General features: G+C 35.8%; 1 protein-coding gene and 1 non-coding gene across 8 annotated transcripts in view; one reads left to right on the top strand and one right to left on the bottom strand.

The window, feature by feature from the left end:
- The window catches only part of Sick (sickie), a 504036-nt gene that overhangs the window by 148609 nt on the left and 333749 nt on the right, over window positions 1-21678 (bottom strand). For all 7 annotated transcript variants that reach the window (XM_076804259.1, XM_076804253.1, XM_076804267.1 and 4 more), the window contains 2 exons: window positions 19297-20860; window positions 15827-16194 (listed from right to left, as the gene is read on the bottom strand). In XM_076804259.1, the coding sequence (XP_076660374.1) occupies window positions 15827-16194; window positions 19297-20860 (1932 nt within the window). The remainder of the gene's footprint in view (window positions 1-15826; window positions 16195-19296; window positions 20861-21678) is intronic.
- LOC143352186 (U2 spliceosomal RNA) lies at window positions 2418-2615 on the top strand. The gene has a single exon (XR_013081875.1). It is a non-coding gene; the product is annotated as a U2 spliceosomal RNA (small nuclear RNA).

Below are 21678 nucleotides of genomic sequence, written 5' to 3'. Positions count from 1 at the left end.
AGAGAACTAGTTGAGAGAGATAGAGGGAGAGAGAGAGAGAGAGAGAGAGAGAGAGAGAGAGAGAGAAGGAGATTGAGCCCGGGGTAGCCGAAGAGAGAGCAGCTGGTTCCTTTGTCCCCGGAGAACTATCGCGAACCCACGACTTCTCCGGCGGTTCGTGTGCGAACGTACGTTCCGTTCGTTCTCGACGATGGTTCCCCACCCTCGGCACTACGCGGCACGGCACGGACGGACGGGTATCCCGTCAAACCGACCCCCGAGAACAGCCCTCCGCGCCCTCCGACCACCTTTCGCGCAAGATCCTCCCTTGGTGGCGCCTTAAGCCGCCCTGGCAGGTTGCGTGACGTTGCCGGCAGATTGCACCAGGGAAACCGCTGCCGACGGATCGATCGATGTGACGTCACCGCGACCACGCAAGCGTCGTGCCAATCTCCCTCCGTATCGTCCCGCGACAAAGTCGCGCGCCGTCTTCATCTAGATACCGGCGCGCGACCACCTTCTCTGGGTACCTTCTTCTTCTTTTCCTTCTTCGTCTTCTTCTTCTTCTTCTTCTTCTTCTTCTTCTTCTTCTTCTTCTTCTTCTTCTTCTTCTTCTACTTCTCTAGTCGGTCGAGCCGCCTTCTCCGATCGAGAGGGAACCGCGGAACGCGCACAACCCCCGCGAACCTGCACCCCCTTCCCGATCTCCTTTTCTTCGCGAATGAATCGCTGAGCCCGGAGCCAGAGCTAGGTATTATTCGAATAAAAGTTTATTGGAATAACGAATAATTAATAATAAAATAAGTTTCAGGCATTTTTTTCGCGCTCGGGTGGGATCCCGATAGTTTGTCTGACACACAATATGTTTGGGTACACGTAATTTCGGGACTCGAAACAAAATTCGGCACCGGATTTATAATTCGGAAGCTGATAGTGCATTGAGAATATAATTTTTCACCTCAAAATTATCTTTATAGATTCTCACACTCGATTATATGACAACATATAAAGACGCTGTTAAACTTAAAAATTTGAGGGACAAAATTATGCTCCCAATGCAGTATCGGCTGCCGAATGTTAAATCGGGTCCCAAAATTACGGTTACCCGAACATATTTATGTGTCAGACAAACTTGCGGGATTCCTCCCAACCTGACCCGACCCGAAGCTCAGGTACCCGCACACCCATGATAACGAATAAATCGGTTTTATTCGATATAATGAAATAACTTTTGTCCAACTCGGTTCTGAGCATCGTCGGAAACTGTACACGACGCACATTGGGGCATTTGCCCTGAAAATCTGGCCAAAGATCGAAAATTTTATTTTGTCCAAAATGAATAGTCGCTTAATGTTTGCACCTCAAATATCTTTGTTGTATTTAAAGATACGTCAAATGTCTTACGGATAAAGTTTAATCGTTAAATCAGGCTCTCACACGATGCCATAAAAATATTTGTTTTTTTTTTTGTCTTTTAGAGATCTCAAAGTCATCTTAATTTTTTTTAAATGAGACTACTCCTTTGGAAACGGCTACGATGATAGTCCCTTTGATTAGGAATTCAGTGACTATAATATGTATACAGGGTCCAAAAATGTTGCACTTCTTTGAAATGTGTGATTTCTAAGGTGATTCGAAGTAACTTTTTCCTTTGCGAAAATATTCTCCGTGGCTTCGTTAAGAAGTTATTAACGAAAAACACAGACCAATCAGGACGCGAGAAAAGTAGACGGACTCCGACACGACAGTAGGTCGATTTATACTTCATTCATCGTAACTTCCTGCTATGCGTCTTGAAGCATGGATCCGCGTTTATACCTACACTTTTGAGACCTTCAAATGATTCTACGCGAAGCCGGACACTTGTCGAAATACTGTTTCGGATTTTATTCAAATTTGCATATGTTGTAGTCTCAAAGGATTTTTCGAAATCTTAAAAATTGTTGGTTTTGCAGACGTGTAAAATAAAATGTCAACATTTTTTCCATTAAATTATAATGGCTGAACTAACAAACCGATGGAAATGAGTTTTTACGAAAACTACTTTTGCAATACAATTTATATCACGGATATCATTAAGAATAGACACATTTTTGTTACTTGAATCGTCTTCGGTAAAAACTGTTTTTGAAAAATAATTTATCAATTGGCATACAAATGTAATTTTGTAGTGCAAAAATATTAAAAATGTAGGAACATTTTTGTAGAAAAATTTTGACAAATGTTGTAGAAGTATGATCCCACTCTATGATTGTTTCTCTTTAAAATTCCATTTTTAAGGACCCCGACTGTGGGGCCTTAGGAGACATTTGAAGCCGACCGTTGGGGGTTGAAAATTTACCGATCCGACCGCTAGGTGGATTCTTCCGGCAAAGCTTTTCTCGCTGCAAAATTTGAGAGGTGTAGACGTTATAAAGGCTATTAGAGTTTAACTATTTATCGCTTCTCGGCCTCTATGGCTAAGATCAATTGTGTAGTATCTGTTCTTATCAGCTTAATATCTGATACACTACCCATCGGGTAGTCAGAATATTAACTCGATTTTTGGAATTTGACGGGAGTTGGTTGGGGCTTGCCTCACCCCTGTTTCGAGTCGACCTGGCCTTGCAGTTCTGCTGGGGTTCGGCTCTAATTGACTACTTAAAAACTTAACTTACAACTTACAGCAATTAGTGAAATAATCAACATATTGGCCTTATAAAAGGATCCCCCAATTTTATATATATATATATGTTTTACGTTGCGTCCTGTGTTCGTATCTGAAGGTATGACACGCCAATATATAAAAGGAGGTTAAAAATGTTTGTACTAAACTCCTAAAAAATAACGGATTTTTTCAGCCACTCGTGTCGTAAACATCATTCAATACTTCATCGAAAAGGCGGTGTGCGCTTTAACAAATCGTAGTTTAATAGTTTTCTGGGCATAGGCAGTTTTTCGAAAACTCATATAGCCACTCCAACGATTAACAGGGTACCACACCCACCCACCTGTTAGGAGCAATTTGTCCTTTGGTGAAATGGAATATTTTTACTCTCTGAGAATGATGGTGTTTTTTATCTAAATAATTGCCAACAAGGTACAAAACAAAATCTACTTCTTTATTAAATCCAAAAAAGTCTCTAAATGTTTTTCCATCATTCAGTAAATGGTTTTTTCTATTAATATGTTGCAATAACCATACTTAATAATAAATCCATAATTAATAACGCTTATAAAAACTCGAGTACATGTTTACTTGTTTATGAAAACAGGACTATTTTACTTTCGTCGAGATTATTAATGCGCATAATTTGAGGTAACCATTTAAAGAAAAGTGAAAGTTATCAGATAACAGCAGTTATAAAGTATTAAAGAAATAACTAAATCCAATTTGAGTATCTAGTTAAATTAAAATTGGATAATTAGTTTTGTTTTGCTAAAAAAATCTTTCTTTGAAAACCACAATTTATTTCTTAAATTTAAAAGTAAAATGTAGTAGCAATATGAAATATTTAAAAATGATGAAAAATTATGACAATTAACTACTAATTGGTTGTATAAATTGGCGAAACAGAAGGTTATAACTATGTACTGCATGCAAGTAATGAACAGTTATTTAATGTAATTTTATACATATCATACAATTGAATGATAACATTCACGAAGCTGATTTCTTATGCATCACAGGTCATTTGGAATACGTACAGAATCAAATTATCAATTTATAGTAAACGTAGTATTAAATTAATAATTACCATTAAATCGAAATTCACATTACATACACATGTATCTCTATGAATAATATTTTTGAAAGAAATTCCACGATGTTCAGAGGTTTTAATTAATTCTTTTTTATATTCCCCGATAATTTGCTAGCAGGGTGTCCAGAATTGAATTATTCATGAATGTATTGTATAAGCTGAGGCATAAATTAGTTGTAAAGTTGGGACTTTCGATTTTCAGGCAACAATCGACAATATTATTACTATTATTAGTAAACATTATAAAGAAACGTAATGTTAACCGAACCAATTAATGGCTCTGTTTAACAAACTTTCTTGTCGACAATTAAGAATGAATTCAATTAGATTTTATTACATTTTCTTTATTGTTTTTAGTTTTGCAAAGATAATTACAGAGTTAGTGACTGAAAATTAAGATTAGCTAATTTTCTATGCCAAGCTATAAACTTGCTAAATGTTTATTAGTATATAGGGCGTCCCAAAAATGTTGTATTTCTTTGAAAGGGGTAATTCCTGAGATCATTTGAAGAACGTTTTTCTTTTGAGAAAATGTTTTATTAAGGAGTTATTAACGAAAAACACGGACCGATCAGAGCGCTGCTACAGCGGACGGGATCCAGCTCGGACAATGACAACGCTAAGCTGATCGGGAACTGCCGTCGCACAGTCGTCGAAAAACGTTAAACCGTGGCCAAAATGCCAAAAATGCCTACATTATTGGGAACTCAGATAATGATTCTATGGGAAAACCACGGTAAAAAGGTTTTACCATGTATACCTGTAAAATGGTGGGAATACACATATTGCGTTCATTCGTCACGCAGTTTTCGTGCAGTGAACTACGGTGTCAAAAAGAAAGTGTGAAAGCTTATAATTTCAAGAAGATTGAATTTTTTCTGTGTAGGATGGATGCTGGAAGTAAATACTAAGCATAATAATAATATTGGATTTATATTAATTAGTGCTTATGATGTATAAAGACAAAGATAAAGTTTGTTGCACAGATTTTAAAGATGTATACTAAAAGTTATACTTGTTGTAATTGAGAATGCTGTATCGTTTCCTTGCGATTAGTCTGTTTGAATTCTTTTTCTCTGGTCATTCGTTATCCTTCGGACACATGAAAAACATGCAGGCATGCTTTGCGTGACTAACAGTATCGCAACGCGTAATTCGTTTGCTTTTTTCATGCAAAGTAATATTCACATATAGCCGTAGTAACTTCAGAGTATCGAACTTTCAGATGCATGCAACGATAAATAATTTTTGGAGTACTTTTTATGTTGTGGAAATAGTTCTAATCTAAAATTATTCGACTTACGTTGTAGAAACTAACCCCACTCTTACAAATGAAAATGAAATTCACCTTAGTCGTAAAAATGAAATTTACACTTAACGTGTACAATAATTAAATTTTTATTTTATTTCATTTGCTAACAAAAACGTATCAAGTAAAGGATTCTTTTGTAAAATAAAAACTATGATGAATCACAGAATAAGGAATGCATTTATTTGTGGTATAACACATACGTGAAAAGTGTTATGCTATTAATTAATACAGACTGCGGATTTTATGCATTTGTGACAAAAATGAATAGATCAAATGTAAAACAATAAAAACATTTAAAGAATTTTGAATTACTGTTGTAATATTTTCAACTGGTTAAAGATATTGAAAAAAGAAATACCTGTCTATGTAGCTTTTGTATCTTGAAATTAATATAATTTTTATTCTGCATAAAAAAACCGCAATCTAGTAGCCATATTTTTAAAAATATTATGCAATATAATGAGTAACGTGCAGACACAACAATTTTTTAAAACAATAAAAAACTTTCTGGTACTCGTCTGGTTTAAAGCAACAACAATGATAATAGTAATTATTTATGACCCACTAACAATCGTTTTTGGAAATGGCTGAAGTCGTCAGAAAAATGAATAGTCGTATTCCGATTCGTGGCGCGCAACACAGTCTCAACAGATTAGTATTTAAACGGATCGAGCCCGGAAAGCTGCCGCGTGTATTGCGTTGATTTATGAAACAATTAAAAGGATTGAGTGTGTCATTACAACACGTCGAACACTCATGGTACTTTAGCGGGAAGTCATTTCACGAGGTAACCAGGACAATTATCCAACTCGCGTGCGATTCTCCGAGTGACTGTTCACGAATGTTTAAACTTAGGATTATCTCTTTGTCCGAACATGTGCACGGAATTACTCTGGGGATATTGAAATATGTTTCGCGATATTATGTTCTAATATGTATACCTACTTCTTTACTTGCAGTGGATCCAAAAATTAGTCCAATTACTGTCGGGGTACCAATTATGCTTGTATTAATTATACTTATTTTTAAAGCATAATGAATATAAAAAAGAGATATATGACATGTATATTAACTGACTTTAATGAAAAAAAATTTGATATTTTTTTTTTACTATTCATTATGCTTTAGAAGTAAGTATAATTAATATAGGCACGTTAATTGATACCACGACAGTAATTGGGTCCTTTACCATATGCACTAAATTTCCCGTTCTCGAGAAATTGTAGGTACAAACTATCATAATTTCGTGAAAAAATAAGAAGAAAATAAAACTGTACTATTTTTTCCAACGAAATTTGCATAGATGAAATATTAACCATTTCTCAAGAACAGGAAATTTAGTATTCAAATACTTTTTAGATGTACTGTACATATAAAATTTAAGCGTAGTTGTATGGAAAAGTATATGTAAAATAGAGATTACGTACACACGAGGGTCTACACACAAAATTTCTTAGCATAGGTATCTTATACTTGACATATGAACAAAAAAGGTTGCAGTAATCATGCGTATTAATAATTTATTGTTTCTTAGAGGAAATTACGTATTTTTGTCTGAAAATGTGATTTACAATAAACTTTCTTTGATTCAATATTTTATATTTTTTTAATTTTCAGGAAAATTACATAAATTAAATATGTAAAATTTGTGTGTCTATAAATATGTTGACTAAATTCTGATAACCAGTAAAAACAATATTTTTTATTATAAATTAGCAAGACAATCAAAAAATTTATAAAACCAGACGTTTCATGTGTGCCAATTCGAGATATTTTTATAAAACATATACTTTGACCCACTTCTCATAAAAATGTATTATACTGTTTTATCTCGGAATAAATTCTCTATCGTCTGTGTTCATGAAAATTTCATTTTCATTTCCTGTAAATTGATGTCGTCCACAAATCCGATATGGTACTAGAATATCGTAATATTTCATTGAAAAATCCGACGGCCATATGGAAATATCGTGTACTGTTTTGTGTTGGAAAAGTGTTGAACCTTTTTGAGATCTTTAACCGGAAGCCGCAAAAATTTTACAGCGGCGGAATAATGGCATAACCCACAAGATTGCGGAAGACCATTCATCAAAATGAAATTTAAGATAAAGTTAACACTGAAAACCGAATGAAACTTTCTCGACAATCCAATATTAAGACAACCATGTACTCTCTTTTTACTGTCACCAGGTGATTTACTGTCACCTACCTAATTACTGCCATTCTAAACTGTTTTACCTAAAATAACAAATAAACGTTATGAAGTTACACACAACAAAAATTTGTTGAGTCTACGTATGTATGAACAATGGACACAATACATATTACCAAATCCCAGAAACTCACACACATAACATATGGAATATATTCACTACTACAGTCACGTATGTGTAGACTGCGAATTTGATGCATTTATGACAGAAATGAGTAGATGGAATTTGCAACAGTAAAAAGATTAGAATTTAAGATAATTACTTTCATCCTGCTGGAATTATTAAAGAAAGAATGTCAATTTTGTTGTTGTTTCTGTTTTCAACAATTGATGCAGACAATTTTTATTTTGCATAAAGACCCACAGTCTAGTCTACTGAATTCCAACAGCTTTTTATGAATAACCATACCCCCTCTCCCTCCTTCTCTCCTAAACAAACAAATAGTTCTTTACTGTTTCCTCGTGTAACTCATCGAATTATACGAAGCAACAATGTTATTCAATTTAAGAACCGTCGTAACAGAATGGCAATGGTAATCTTAAGCCATTAATGTGCCGTGCACTTACCGTGCAACATAGGTTTTTCTAGATCATTAATCATTCCTTCTGTGACGCCTCGACATTACCTCGTGGGCAAAAGAAGAAAAAAAATGGAGCAACCGTGCAACGAGAGGAGTAAAGGAGCGGGACGAAGGAGCCCCGAAAAGGCATAAGGTTTTCGGGCGTTGCTGGAGGATTCGTAATCGTTTGAATATGCTCTTACGGGGCTCGCCTTCTTTGTTGGGCCCTCGGCTCGTTTCATGAGGTTCTGAACGAAGGAGCAGAAGGATGAGAAGGGTTGACCCGAGAGACGGGGGTGAGTATATTGAATTTCCGAAAAGCGCGTCGGGTTTCAAGCGGATGATACGCGGTTTGCTTATGCCAAAAGAGTTATCGGCCCTGGAGAGGGACCAGAGTATGCCTCCGGGTATTTTGCGTGTTACGAAAACACTACCTTTCCCGGGGGTCTAAGGTCAGTCCGTTGATAATCTAACTACTTAGAACGATATTCGTTACAAAAGTATTTCCAAGCCTCTTCGGTAATTGCTGCAAGCATTCCTTTTAAGGGAGACTACTCGTCTGGAACCTTGAAAAAATCAATTTCTCTTTTTTTTTTGCATTTTCTTAAACCACATGTGTTTAAAAGTATATCTGCAAAAGGATTTTTTCAATTCCTAAGAATAACAAAGTTACGAATATTTCAACCATGCAGCTCACACTGTACAAGGGTGCCCAAAAATGTTGTACTTCCATGACAGGCGCAATTTCTAAGGTTATTTGAAATAACTTTTCCCTTTGCGAAAATGTTTCCCGCAACTTTGTTAAGGAATTATTATAGAAAAACGGTTGGACTCCGGCCCGGCCAATGCCAACGTCACGTTTAACGCCACCTGACGCCGAGTCGCAATCCGGAAGCTATAGCCGTGCTTTGATTGGTCCGTGTTTTTTCGTTAATAACTCCTGTACGAAGCCGCAGAGGACATTTCCGCAAAGGAAAAAATTACTTCAAATGACCTCGAGAATCACCCTTTTGAAGGAAGTACGATATTGTTGGGACATCCTGTATAAATAACTGATGGTCAAAACTTGAAACGCATTTTTCTTTAAAATTGAAAATATTCTGACATGCCTGAGACAGGATATCTCAAGATCTAATTATGGACCAACTTCAAATTTTGAGAGAATCTTCAGAAAGATGCTACCGCGTGAACCAAAAACTTCAATAAATGCTGACATTGTATTTCTATTTTTTTTTTATTCTGTATACGTTTATTATATATTTATTATGTATTACTAGACTGCTGATCTTTATGCAAAATAATAATATTCTGCATCAATTGGGGAAAGCAGGAGTTGAATAGAAATTTATTCATTTCATCCCCTAACAGTTCTTTTACGTTGAAACTAACCTAAAGATAATCTTAGACGTTTTAAATCTTTTACAGTTTGATATTTCAGCCAGCCAATTACTTCATAAATACATACAAGTCCGCAGTCTATGTATTACGTATCATAGTAGACGCGGTAATCAACGTGATATGCGGACGTGCAAGTATATTCCATTCGAGTCTTAGCCAAGATTTACCGTCGATACAGAAATGCTCGAGAATGTAAGAGATTAACAGCTTCTCCGAAGTAAAGGAGGATCTCGAGCTAGGGCAAGGGAACGTAAGTGGGTCAGTGGTGATCATCTCGATTAGATTCACCGCATTGAATTTGGATTCGTCTCGGTCGAATAGAATCCCGCTGAAGCGTAGGCCGTCCAATCCAGTTCGTTTAACTATTCAATCTCATTTGATTTCCTTCAAACGTGTCGCGCATGCAAAAGTCTATTGAACGAATGACAATAATTTCTCGCAAATGACTTATATTGCAAAAGCCCCCCTCCCTCCCTCCCCCCTCGCGGACAAGAAAGTGTACCGCAATTTTCTCGGGAACCTATATAAACCGATTGTACCGCTCATAATAATTCAGGGGAAACAGCGAGTCGACGATTCGAACGCACTATTTATAGACTGCGGATCTTTATGTAAAATAAAAATTGTTTGCATTACAAGGTACAACGGTAATAAAAATTTATTTCATCTTCTAATAATTTTAGCCCCTTGCACTACTATTTATTTTGTGATTATAATGATTAGAAATTCTTCATCGTCCAGAATTTCGTAGAAAAAAAGAAGATAGTTTATATTTATTGTATGCCTATGTTTTGCCCAAAAAATAAATATCAACTACAACCAAATAGAATTTTATTTCAGTTTAAAGGAAATGAATAACACACATATTTATTAGACTCGATATTGTTGAGCAAGGGGTTAATCAGCTGAAACTGATACAATGAGACTTTTAAATTAATCTACCATAAATTGCAGTAGACAGGTTATTCAGTTTTGTCGTTAATGCATAAAATCTGCAATCTATCGTGATATGAGTAAGTCACTGAACTGTATTACCTACTTATAAACTATTTGTTGTATAAAAAAGATATTTCAAACTAAAATTGGACATTGAAACGTATGCCATTTGCTCTCCCCGATCGCCGACGCACTTGCATTGAATGTAATGGACTGAATTTTGAGTACTACTTACATTCACAATTAAAGAATATTTCGGGAATTAGTTATTTTCGTACTCACAAAGGATCTTCTTGTAACCCGAAACTTTCGATATTTTTTGGAATTTTGCAGGTTTGTAGGGGACCTCGGGAGTTGTATCAGGCAATTTTTTCGGTTCCATCGGGTAAAAACACTTCTTCGAGGTAGATATGTGTTATTCTACTTCCGTGTGTATCTTTAAAATTATAGTACATATCAAGAAATGGTTATAATAAAAATAGAATGTTTTTAATGCTATTATATTGACAAACTTTTCTTGTTTAAAAAAAGAGTTTCTCCACCACTGTTATTGTAAAAAAGTTTTTATCGCGTTGAAAGACATATAGAATCTCGTTGTATATAGTTTATTTATATATTATCTGTTAATAAATATGTTCTTCTAAACGTTTGCATGCACTGGTATACTTATACAATTAAGTTTTAAAAGATTTAATTGTCTCAATTTTCATGCTCAGGGACATACACTAATTGGCTTTTGAGCTCTTCATGTAATGACTTTTGTTTTACAAAGCTGGAGACAGAAATACGAAATAAGAAAACGTATATTTTCACAGGGATCTGTGATAATTCATAGTGTTTCCTAAAATTTGTTGATTATACAATCCAGGGGATGAAGAATTCTTTAAATAGAAGATGCGGGAAGTGAGATATAGGAGTTAATTAGGTGGTGTCTCAGCAGGCTTAGTTAATTTAATCGAAGTCACTGCCGTAACCGGTAATAGCCGTGCGGAACGAAGCTAGTAAGTAATTGGAGGAGCGTACGAAATTAGGCCTGCGAAATTCGTGTAATTAAAGGCCGTTGGTTCTTGGTGACGCGACTTCTCTTCGTTGCATATCGCATCAGGTCTAATTCAGACATCACCCATCGTGACTTCGCGAAGTGATTCACGCGGGAGCAATTTAATATCAACCACGAGCCTAGAAAATGCAATTACAAATGGAAGCAAATTAATCACTTTGATGGTCCGTTGCTTTTCTATGAATTATGCATGGAAAGTTAATAGTAAATTAAGATTTAAATAGAATAGGGAGCTCATTTTATTCTCATACTGTATATAGACTGCGGATTTTGTGCGTTTATGACAAGAACGAATTGATGCAATTTGAAACAGTTTAAAGATTAACCCTCCGACGGCGGAGCCCGGGTCCATTTTGACCCAGATCGTCTAAATCGTTGTTCCATACTTATTTTCTGGCGAATTAATTAAGTACGCAACTGTTGCATTAGGGACAATAAAAAGGTTAACGTGTGTACAAGAGGTTTACGAACATCGATATACTGTTTTCAACCTACATTTTACATGGCTACTGCCCCTTGCAATTGATGCAAACAATTTTTATGTTGCATAAAAAGTCGCAGTCTACTTATATACATATAAATGTGAATTGTATGGATATAGTTAAATCGTGCTAAATCGTTCAATCTCAAAATAATTTATAATGAATCACTGTATTTATTAATTGAGTTTGCATGTTCTCCTTTAAACAGGCTTTGACATCAAATGAAATGTAAAAGTATATCCACGTATACAGAAATTGTACGTAATTTCAAAGTTTTAAGTGCTGTAACCTTTAACTGAAAATGAAATTGAAACTTTACCTACTGCTTTAACTACAAGTTAATTTTATTTTATTGTTAGGTTAGACTAAATGAAACCCAAAGTGCAATGTTAAATCAACTAATGAAATGTAATTTTTTTTAATAATAAAGGTTAATGTGCTGGAATCAGATTATTAAAATTGACTTACAGTTATGAACAGAAATATAAGTAACGTGTAATCTTATACTTTACTGAAAATTGAAGTTTTGCTACGCATTTCAATAATTGTTCAAATGACATTCTACTTTTACCACAGCATGAGTTTTTATGGATTACGAGGCTGTAAAAGGCGTTGAACATAGGTTTATAGCTTATGCATACGACCTTTCGCCAATCTAAGGATCACAAATCTACGTGTAGTGAAGCACTTTGTAGAGTATTAATTTTGCAGTAAAGAAAAGTGCAACTTCCGGCGCAGAAAATGTTCACGTAACACAATGCACTTTGCTGTATTTTTCTACAAGTGGCAAGAAACTCCAATTTATAACGATTTCTAAAATAAAACTTTGGAAATTTTATCTTGCGATATTTTAACCAATTGTTTTTTTTTTTTTGTAGACGTTTATTTTAAAGTGGTCGCATTAACGGCTAGGTCATTAGCGACCACTTCAGTTACAATTGAATATAACAGAGAAGGATACAGTTATTTTTACAATTATTTTTACAGCATGTACGAATATCACGTCGGATACACTTATCAGAGTTCAACATTCCTTCAGAGCTCGTTTACAACAATGTATCGACGCAGACGGCCATCATTTCGAACATTTATAAAATACAGGTATTCTGCTTCCATATTTTAGTTTTATACGTTCTTTCTGTCCTTGACCTTGAATGACCTTGGACTAATTATAGTCACTGAATTCCTAATGAAAGGGACTATCATTGTAGGTGTTTAAAAAAGGGTGGTTCCATTTAAAAAAGTCAAGGTGACCTTGATATCTCCAAAAAAATGACATAAAAACAAAATTTTCTTTTTGCATCGTGTCAGCTCCATTGTACCATTCAACTTTGTCCTTACCATATTTTACGTATCTTTAGAAACAACAAAGATATTTGAGGTGCTAACGTTTGGTGACTCACCCTGTATATTGTATTAGGGTGGCTCTTATTTTCGACTTTTGAATTTTGTTTATGCTTCCCCCTCCCCCGGATTGTTCCAATTAATAAAAAACATCTGTGCAAAGTTTGAGCACCCGCAGACAACGGAAAAACATACACTGCAGTTTCCAAATTTCAAAAAAAATTTTTTGATTTTGGTATGACATTTTTCTCGATTTCTTCAGAAACCGTTTGTTTTACGAAAAAAAGTAACATAACATAAAGGCGCATCCTGTCCAGATCTACAAGTTTAGTCCAACATATTTTTCGATACTGTAAATAATTTAGAAGATATTCGCGAAAAACGAGATTTTACGAGCATTTAATTAATTATTTTAATGTTTAAGGGCCGAGGGACACGTTTTCCTGTTATCCGATCGAGCTCAAACTTTGCATACATTTTTTTTATTAATTAGATCAAACTTGGTGGGGGGGGGGGCATAAACAAAATTTTGAAAATAATTTTCAAGAGTAAAACACTATAACTTTATTTAAATTGGATCAAACAACTTGACTTTTTTGAGCAATTAGAAGAACTGGTTTTCCAAAATTATGTGAAAAAAAGATTTTGAAAAAATTGCAATTGGTAAGAATTACACGAGAAAATAAAAATGGCACTTTTTACAACTTTTTATTTGTTTTGTAGATCTAAGTTAGTTACACACATACTGAAAATTTCATCGAAATCGAATAATATACATACGAGCTACAAGTAGTTAAAAGTGGTGAAAATCGTAGTTTTTCATGATTTATCGTCAATTTCTGCTTAAAATCCACAGATTCTAACATCTTTCGATACGCGCGTTTTCAGGATGTGTATAACTAACTTAGATGTACAAAACGGATATTTTAAATTTTCATTATGGGCCCAAATAAAAACGTTTTGGAAAGTGCCTCTTTTATTTGCTCTTATAATCCCTAACAATTGCAATTTTTTCAAAATATTTTCTGCACGTCATTCGGTAAACCAATTCTTCTAATTGCTAAAAATAGTCAGGTCCTTTGGTGCGATTTTAAAAAAGTTTATACTGTTTTAAAGGGCATTTGAATACTTTCGTGGGCCTATAAAGTTATCTCCCCGTTTCGTTTTACATCGTTGTAAATAATGATTGCATTTGACAAAAACAATAGGTCACTTATTAATATCTTGAATATATCGTGTTCTATCAATTTCGATTACCACTTTGCGTAGAATATGCTGTCTTGCAAATATTCGTAAAATGTGAACAATGTTTGATTTTGAAAAGAAAACAAGCGACTGAGCTTGTGCTCACGTGGACATTTTGATTCATTCGGCCTGCCAGTGAAGCACGTGCAGTAGCGAATAAGAAAACGTACTCGAAAAAAGAAACGACAGAAAACGTGCATACTAAGCACGCTTCGACGCAAATACTCACTACTTCATAAACTTTTCAAGTTATGGAGTTCTAATTTTGATTGTTACTTAATTTGATTTCTCATTTCAACTATTAACATGATACGTTCAACGAGATTTTTATAACCCGAAGTAACAAAACAATCTTTAAATAGATTCATATTTTTTAAGTATGTCGGTACTATAAAAATCGCATTTATTTTGTTAAAATTGTTTTACATCCTTCCCTTTTTTATGTTTTATGTTTACTTTACACTCGTTTCTTTTGTCTTTTTATAGTTAATATATTTTCAGATTACTAATTTTGTTATAAATTATGTATGCACATACACTATTTTCTCATGATCTTAAGTTAAAGATAGCTGGAGCATATTGTCTAAATATTTATATTTAAAAATCTCGTACAGATCAGTATAAATAATACTATTATAGTACCGATTTCAGTTAGAGAGGTGTAAATGAATTTTTCGCTCGGAAAACAGATAAGAGGAACGAAGTATTGATCAGCGGGACTTGTGCTTAAAGTTTATAAGCTCTTTAACGGGGACACACAGGTGTTAGCAAAATTCATTTAGGCTATTGCGACTATTTTTTCATTTTTACATAACGAGTATCCTGGAAAACGTTGTTACAACGTTGAATTACTTGTAACAAAGCCTAATGTCAAATGTACGATAATATTTAATTCGTCGTCAGATCACACTATACCAAATGCACTGTTATAGAGAAAAATAGAGCTGTTTAAAACTAACTCTCTCACTACCATCTATTGGTAACATAACGGAAGAAACTACATTGGCAAAATATTCTGGTGGTACAGTGTTTACTCGATATATGTTCACAACACGAATTTGCCCATAGACATATATCGGTTAGAAGATACTATTCTTGGATATACTGCCGAACACAGAAAAGGACAGTTGGCGAGGACAAAAGACGGTTGCCGAGGAGTGTAACATAATACGTATTATGAGGTCTCTTCTAATTGATTTATTAAACTGTGAATGAAAGGTGTACCGCAATTATTATTGCGTTATCTTTTTCCACAAAATTATTAAGCATAATTTTTTGGAAATCAAATGAAGGGAAATATTTAGTGGTAGAAATAAAATAGAAATATTAAAAAGAAATGATAATTGTTCGAATATCGACAATTTCTCGAGAATCGGAAATTTCTTGTTGGAATACTTTTTATATTCATTGTGAACGGAGTTTGACCGTTGCTTGTTCGTTTTGTTCCGTCGTTTGCCGTGGATCCAAGTTTTCGTCCGCGACAACAGGGCAAGGAAACTCGCCGAGTAACTTCGACATTTTGAGCCCCGAAAAATGAATATATCTTCGAACTTACCTTTCGTGATCGTGACCGTAAGATGGATTGATCCTACGCGCGTACAAGGAAGCACCGCCCTCGGACATATAGCCGTCGCATAAGTCAGACAGAGTTCTGCTGCCGACGCTCATACCGCCGCGAAGAACCTCCCCGTCGCTGAGATAACCAGAGGCGACGTCGATGTCCGCGTAATCGTGACCGACATGATGATGAGAGGAAGAATGAAGAATTGTATACTGTCTCGCGGTTGTTCTGCTCGGCAGAGTCTGAAGAGCCCTAGCACCGGGTGTGTAGCCGCGTAGTAGAGGTTGCATGGGCTTTACAGTCATTTCGGCTTCGTCGTCCGCCATCGAACCTCCAGCGCAAGAAGAACTTTCAGACAAGACCTGGAAAATGCCACAGACTCTATAATACACGATTAGATTCCAAACCAATGTCCTTAACTACTATACAATTACATCAAGTTTCGATATTGTGTAGAAATCCACAGTCTAATTATTAGGTGTACAAATTAATTCGTAAGCCCCTTCTTCTATTTACTATTTATAAATAATCAAAATGTATTCTACTGTCCAAAATAATCTCCGCCACCTTCTGTTTATTCATTCCATCTTATAAATAATTACTGATTCTTCAATTTGGTGGATAAAAGATTTGAATCTAAAATGGAGTTACTGTTGATTAATTGAGAGGGCTACGAATAATTTGTACACCTGATATATTTTCTAATAAATTATGATTCCATCCTTCTTTAATCCGCATGCAATATTTGATAATTATACAGAATATGGTAGTCCTCAACTATGACCAATGACCTTGAAACGCGTTGTTCGAGTGATGATGCTAAACAATTTCTCGGTAATACATGGTATGTATACGTTACCACCAGACGGCCTTCGTTTCCGGGATATTTACATAAAACTACGCGCACCCACTACAGCGAATTCTGTCCGTTTTAATTGACCGAACTCGTATTTCTGGTTTTTACCTAACCAACATTCATTCAAAATGGTAGAGTTCGTTGTAGTGGACCTAACAGTTTTTTGTAAATATCTTAACAAACCAAAGTGTAGAGGAAAATTGTTCAGAATCGCGCCACCAACATATTTCAAGGCCGTTAAAGTCGGTGCGGACACCCTATTCCGAGTAATCACCGAATATTTTAACACGTTTTGATTGAACCCTTTAGGAACGATGATAGGTTGTATGTTTCTGTCTGTATGATCTTTGTTGCACAATGTTACAGATGTTACTATAACGTGTTCGTAATTTAGATTTGTTTATATTACTTATAGCTATGCTCAAATTCTATAGTCTAAGGTCTTGTAATTAATTTTGAAATATTCGTCCGAGACAGTGCCGTGCACGGACATCAACCCTGAAGGGTTGAAGAAGAGTCATTTATTTACCGCAAGACACAAATGCCTAGTATGACTGATGTTAATCGTTTCGTCGGTGGCGATTGTCGGTGAAATGATTAATTTTAGTTTCACGTAGTCGTATAAGTGTTAAGGTAATTTGGAGAAGGTCGCCTGAGGGTCCTCATTAAATTTATAAAACATTTAGTATATACATTTTCACCAAATTAGCATGGTTTACTTGTTACCTGAATCGACGCTATAAAACGCGATTTACTAAATAAATGAATACTAAATGTTCAACCATAATAATTACGGTTTTTCTGATATATGATATCTTGTGTCTTTCTTCGCTGCATTGGAGTAAGTTAGATTTTTACAATATGCGTAAGTATAAAATGTATGCCAATTATTTTTGCACAATGGAAATAACTAAGAAGAAAGCCTTCTTTTCAGCTAGTAAATATTATTGCATTATATTATAGTTTGTTAAAGCAACTGTTAATTCTTTTTGTCTTCACAAAAGATCTTGTAGTTTGCTTTGTATATGTGTTGCAATCCAATTTAGAATTCGACGTTTATTAATAGTTTATTATAAAAGACAATATTCTGATGTGCCACTTATGTATGCCTAACGGTGCATATTTATTTCGAATTTAATTTGATTCAGAATAAATAATATTTTTAATTGAAATATTTTAGGTTTCTTTTATGATTTAAAATGTGATTCTATTATGTTTTTTTTTGCACCAGTTTAGTTTGTTCTTAAATATTTATGAAAATGCAAAATTCGCTATGAGGTATTAATACAGACACTATTCATACATTTTACTAACATAGTTGGTATTTTGACATTCTTGTACAATAACTTCTTAAATAGTGTGACTTGGAATTCTTTAGTCTACGATTCTCAACGAACAAGGTGAGACGAATAGAAAGCTAAAAATTATATAATTCTAATCAATTTAAATTTTGTACCATGTAACTCATTCTGTAAGCTTAATAATAATGTTAGAATTCGTTGTATGAATATTTCACAAAATATTATTGTTATACTCCATAAATAGAAACGAGAAAATGTCATAAAACTATTGTAGCATAAGTGTTTTATTAATTTGTAGCAAAATTGCGAAATAAAAGTGCATTGATTTTTTGTTGAAAAAAGCGTAGAAAAGGATTATTTATGTTTATTCTACTTTTAAAATGTTGCATGGTCTCATAAATTCAGAATTGTGGTCTACGAAAACTTGCAGACTTTTCGTATTAATTCTAGGGGCGTATTAATACAATATTTGCACAGTAAACTTTTTCTATAAAGTTAGTAATCGGTAAATGTAGCAAATATAGCTTGGAATGATCTCGAATAATGAACATTAATTTGCGTCAACCAATTAAATGAATATCGTCAATCTATTTCTAATTTGCGTTTTATCGAACGAAAAACGTCTCTTATTATTTCATATTTTTATTATAAGTTTGCCATAAAACGTTTATGGGTCTATGTTCACATGATGTTTCGTATTTTATTTTTACTGAGCGAATATGCTGACTTCGTTCTTTAAAAAAACATGGAATATCGTACATTTATAGTAGTGTTAATAATTATTTGAATAATAAAGATTTTTTGCTTTGTCTTACTATTGTAACATAAATACAAACGTCCCAAATTATTGCTAACGTAAACAGTTCTTCACATTTTAAAAGGTTGTTATATGTATGTGTTTCAATTTTCAGATGTCAGATTTTGTTTCTACTAAAATTATATGAAACAAATGAAATAATAAAGAAAAATTATGTTTTCTGCGAGACAAAGTTACTCATAAGATGAATTGATAAAACAAAATGTCACAAACTTTTTCGAGCAATACACAGAGCAAAGAATAGACATTACTTTTGAATGAATATTATAGAATAATTTTTGATTTATTATATTGCAGGCTAATAACTGGCCATGTAAAATAGGTTTAGCTTCAACAGTTTCAAGACATTGAAATAATTTGTAAGTCGTCGGTTTAAAATTTTCAGATAAATATTCTTCAATGTGTTGATGATTCGTGCAATGCTGTAATTAATCGGCATGCTTCTCGAGGAAAGCTCGCGCATCATGACAATACTGACGAAGGTACTAACCTTCTCCATTTGTTCGAAGGTCGTGTCAATCTTTCTATTGGGTATAGTTTTGATCTCACTTCCACTTTCACTGCTCGGCCTATAAATAACGCTGCTGTCGCTGGAATTACTCTGGCCGGTGCTATTCGAATTGCTATGCGAGCTCTCAGACATCAGATCCGAAATACTTGGCATCGGTGACACCATTGCAACCGTGCTTGGATCCAGCTTGCGATGCAAAACGTCTGCCTTCAATTTGGTGGGCGTCGGTACGCCTGGCATGTTGTTTTCCTTTGGTGGTTTCGAGGTGCCTTTCACCAAGGCCGTGGGCTTTGGAATGCTGGAGCCTGGACTGATTCCGGAAGTGTTCAAAGGAGTACTTTGCAGCGGAACATTGGCTCCCGAATGTTGCTTGCTCGGCCCAAACGTCAATCCATTCGAAATTTGATTTTGTGACGAAACGTTACACCCAACATTAACCGGCGTCGTCGAGTCATCCTGTATGTTAGTTATTTTTCCATCCGGCGTCGCTTCTGGACTATTGCGAGGGGTGGCCGGAATTGTCCTTTTATCGTGTATATTCTCCATTTCTTGCATGTCATTTGCAACCTTGGTCTTCGCAGATATGTTCGACGGATGCTGCTTGGTTGGTGTACCGACGGTTTCCAGAACTCCAGATTGTTTATTCGTTTGCGTGTTGTCAACGATCGTTTTCACTTTGTCCATAGACGACTTCTCCTCGGATAAATTGGCCTGGTTCATGGACAAAGTGTGATCCATTCCAGGGCCGAGTTCGTGAGCGATGTCGTCGTGATCGGCGTGCCTGATCATGCCATTCGTATTGCTCATCAGCCCCTTCTGTGCTAGAAGCTCTTTGTTCAGTCCGTTCGGCAGGACCTTCACATTTTGCAGGTGGATCTTCATGTCGGGTATTTTCCCTGGCAACTCCATCTTCGGTCTAGGCTGTTGCATCGACTCGTTCTTGAGGTTGCCGATGTTCTTCGCGTCCTGAGCGCTGATCTGCTTGGAAGACGCCAGCACCGGCTGGTTCGGCTTGTGTAACTGATTGGTCGGTTGCTTCAACAGATCTTGCAAGTTCGAGGACTTTTTGTCCGCAGCCAGCTTCGTACCCACGCCGCCGATTTTGCTGGTTGGTTTAACATCTTCCAACGGCTGGTTGTAGCAGACCAACTTATCGGGCGCGCCTTTCGTCCGCGCGATTTTGCTCTGCTCTTTCCTCACGGTTTTCGGGCTCGCCTGTTTCGCCGCTTTGGTCGACTGCAATTTCGACTTCAAAGCTCGGCTCTTCGGCGATTCCACCTGGACTTTGCTCTGATCGCACAACGACGTCGAACTGTCCGAGTGCTCCGATCTCGCGGACGAGAAGCCCGAGGAGCTCGAGGTGCGCTTCGATACGCCGGACGAAGCTTTACCGCGGTCTTGATTCTTCTCTTTGTTATTGAACAGCTTGAACTTGTCCAGAACAGAGTTCTTGTTCTGCTGGGTCGACCCTCCCGATGTGGCGTATGGAGACGGCTGCGCGGTCCTCGTGCCGCTCGATTTCCCCACCGTCGATGATCGAGGACTGAAATGTTCGGTATACATCGATTACTACATTTATTATTACAATTATTTTCTATTTTATGTACAGAAGAACCTCGTTCGTTGCACGAAACGGAAACGAAAACGCGTGCGAAAATTGGGATTCCACAATGAAAGATGTCATCAATCACACGATCTGTTCTTCGACTATCCCACTCTGTGTTTCCCCACCCCCGAAGCTCCTCGGGATATCATGCAGTCACCACAATCCCCACCGCGAGTTCCAGAACTTCTAACAACTCGTGGTAGGAGTTGCTAGTGTCCAACGGACGAGGCTTCCGCGCAATAAACGAGATTGCAACGAGCGATGTTCTACTGTACTAAGTAGTACGTACAGGGTGTGCTATTTGAAGGGAACCACTCGAATATCTCTGAAATCATCAATATTGACAAATTTTTCAAACAAGAGTTATATGGTTTCGAGAAGGATATAATTCTTGGTTAACAGCTTTTTCGTAAGTGGAGGACTAGAGGGCACACGAAGATCACTTTCAATTCTTCTAATGGGACCCTGCAGTTTTTAATACACCGATCGACGTAGTACTCTATTCCCCATAAAAAATTGTGGTATTCAACATACTAGGAAATGGTGCTCAATAATAGTGTAGTTTGTACCCATGAAGTTAGAATGCTGGCTAGAAGCCATGAGTGCTTTGTGCTCCTTTGAATGTTTGTAAACAAGCAGTATCACGTTAGGTCGATAGTTGTTTTAAAATTTTCTGAACAGATTATTGAAATGGTACATTACAGGCCAAGTGAACTCGCAGATATGACATGATTTTATTTGTAACATAACGTTTA

This window comes from Halictus rubicundus, chromosome 2 (genome assembly GCF_050948215.1).
Source record: "Halictus rubicundus isolate RS-2024b chromosome 2, iyHalRubi1_principal, whole genome shotgun sequence".
Lineage (NCBI taxonomy): Eukaryota > Metazoa > Arthropoda > Insecta > Hymenoptera > Halictidae > Halictus > Halictus rubicundus.
The sequence above is the reverse complement of the archived record's forward strand: the minus strand, read 5'-3'. Positions and strand labels throughout refer to the sequence as shown.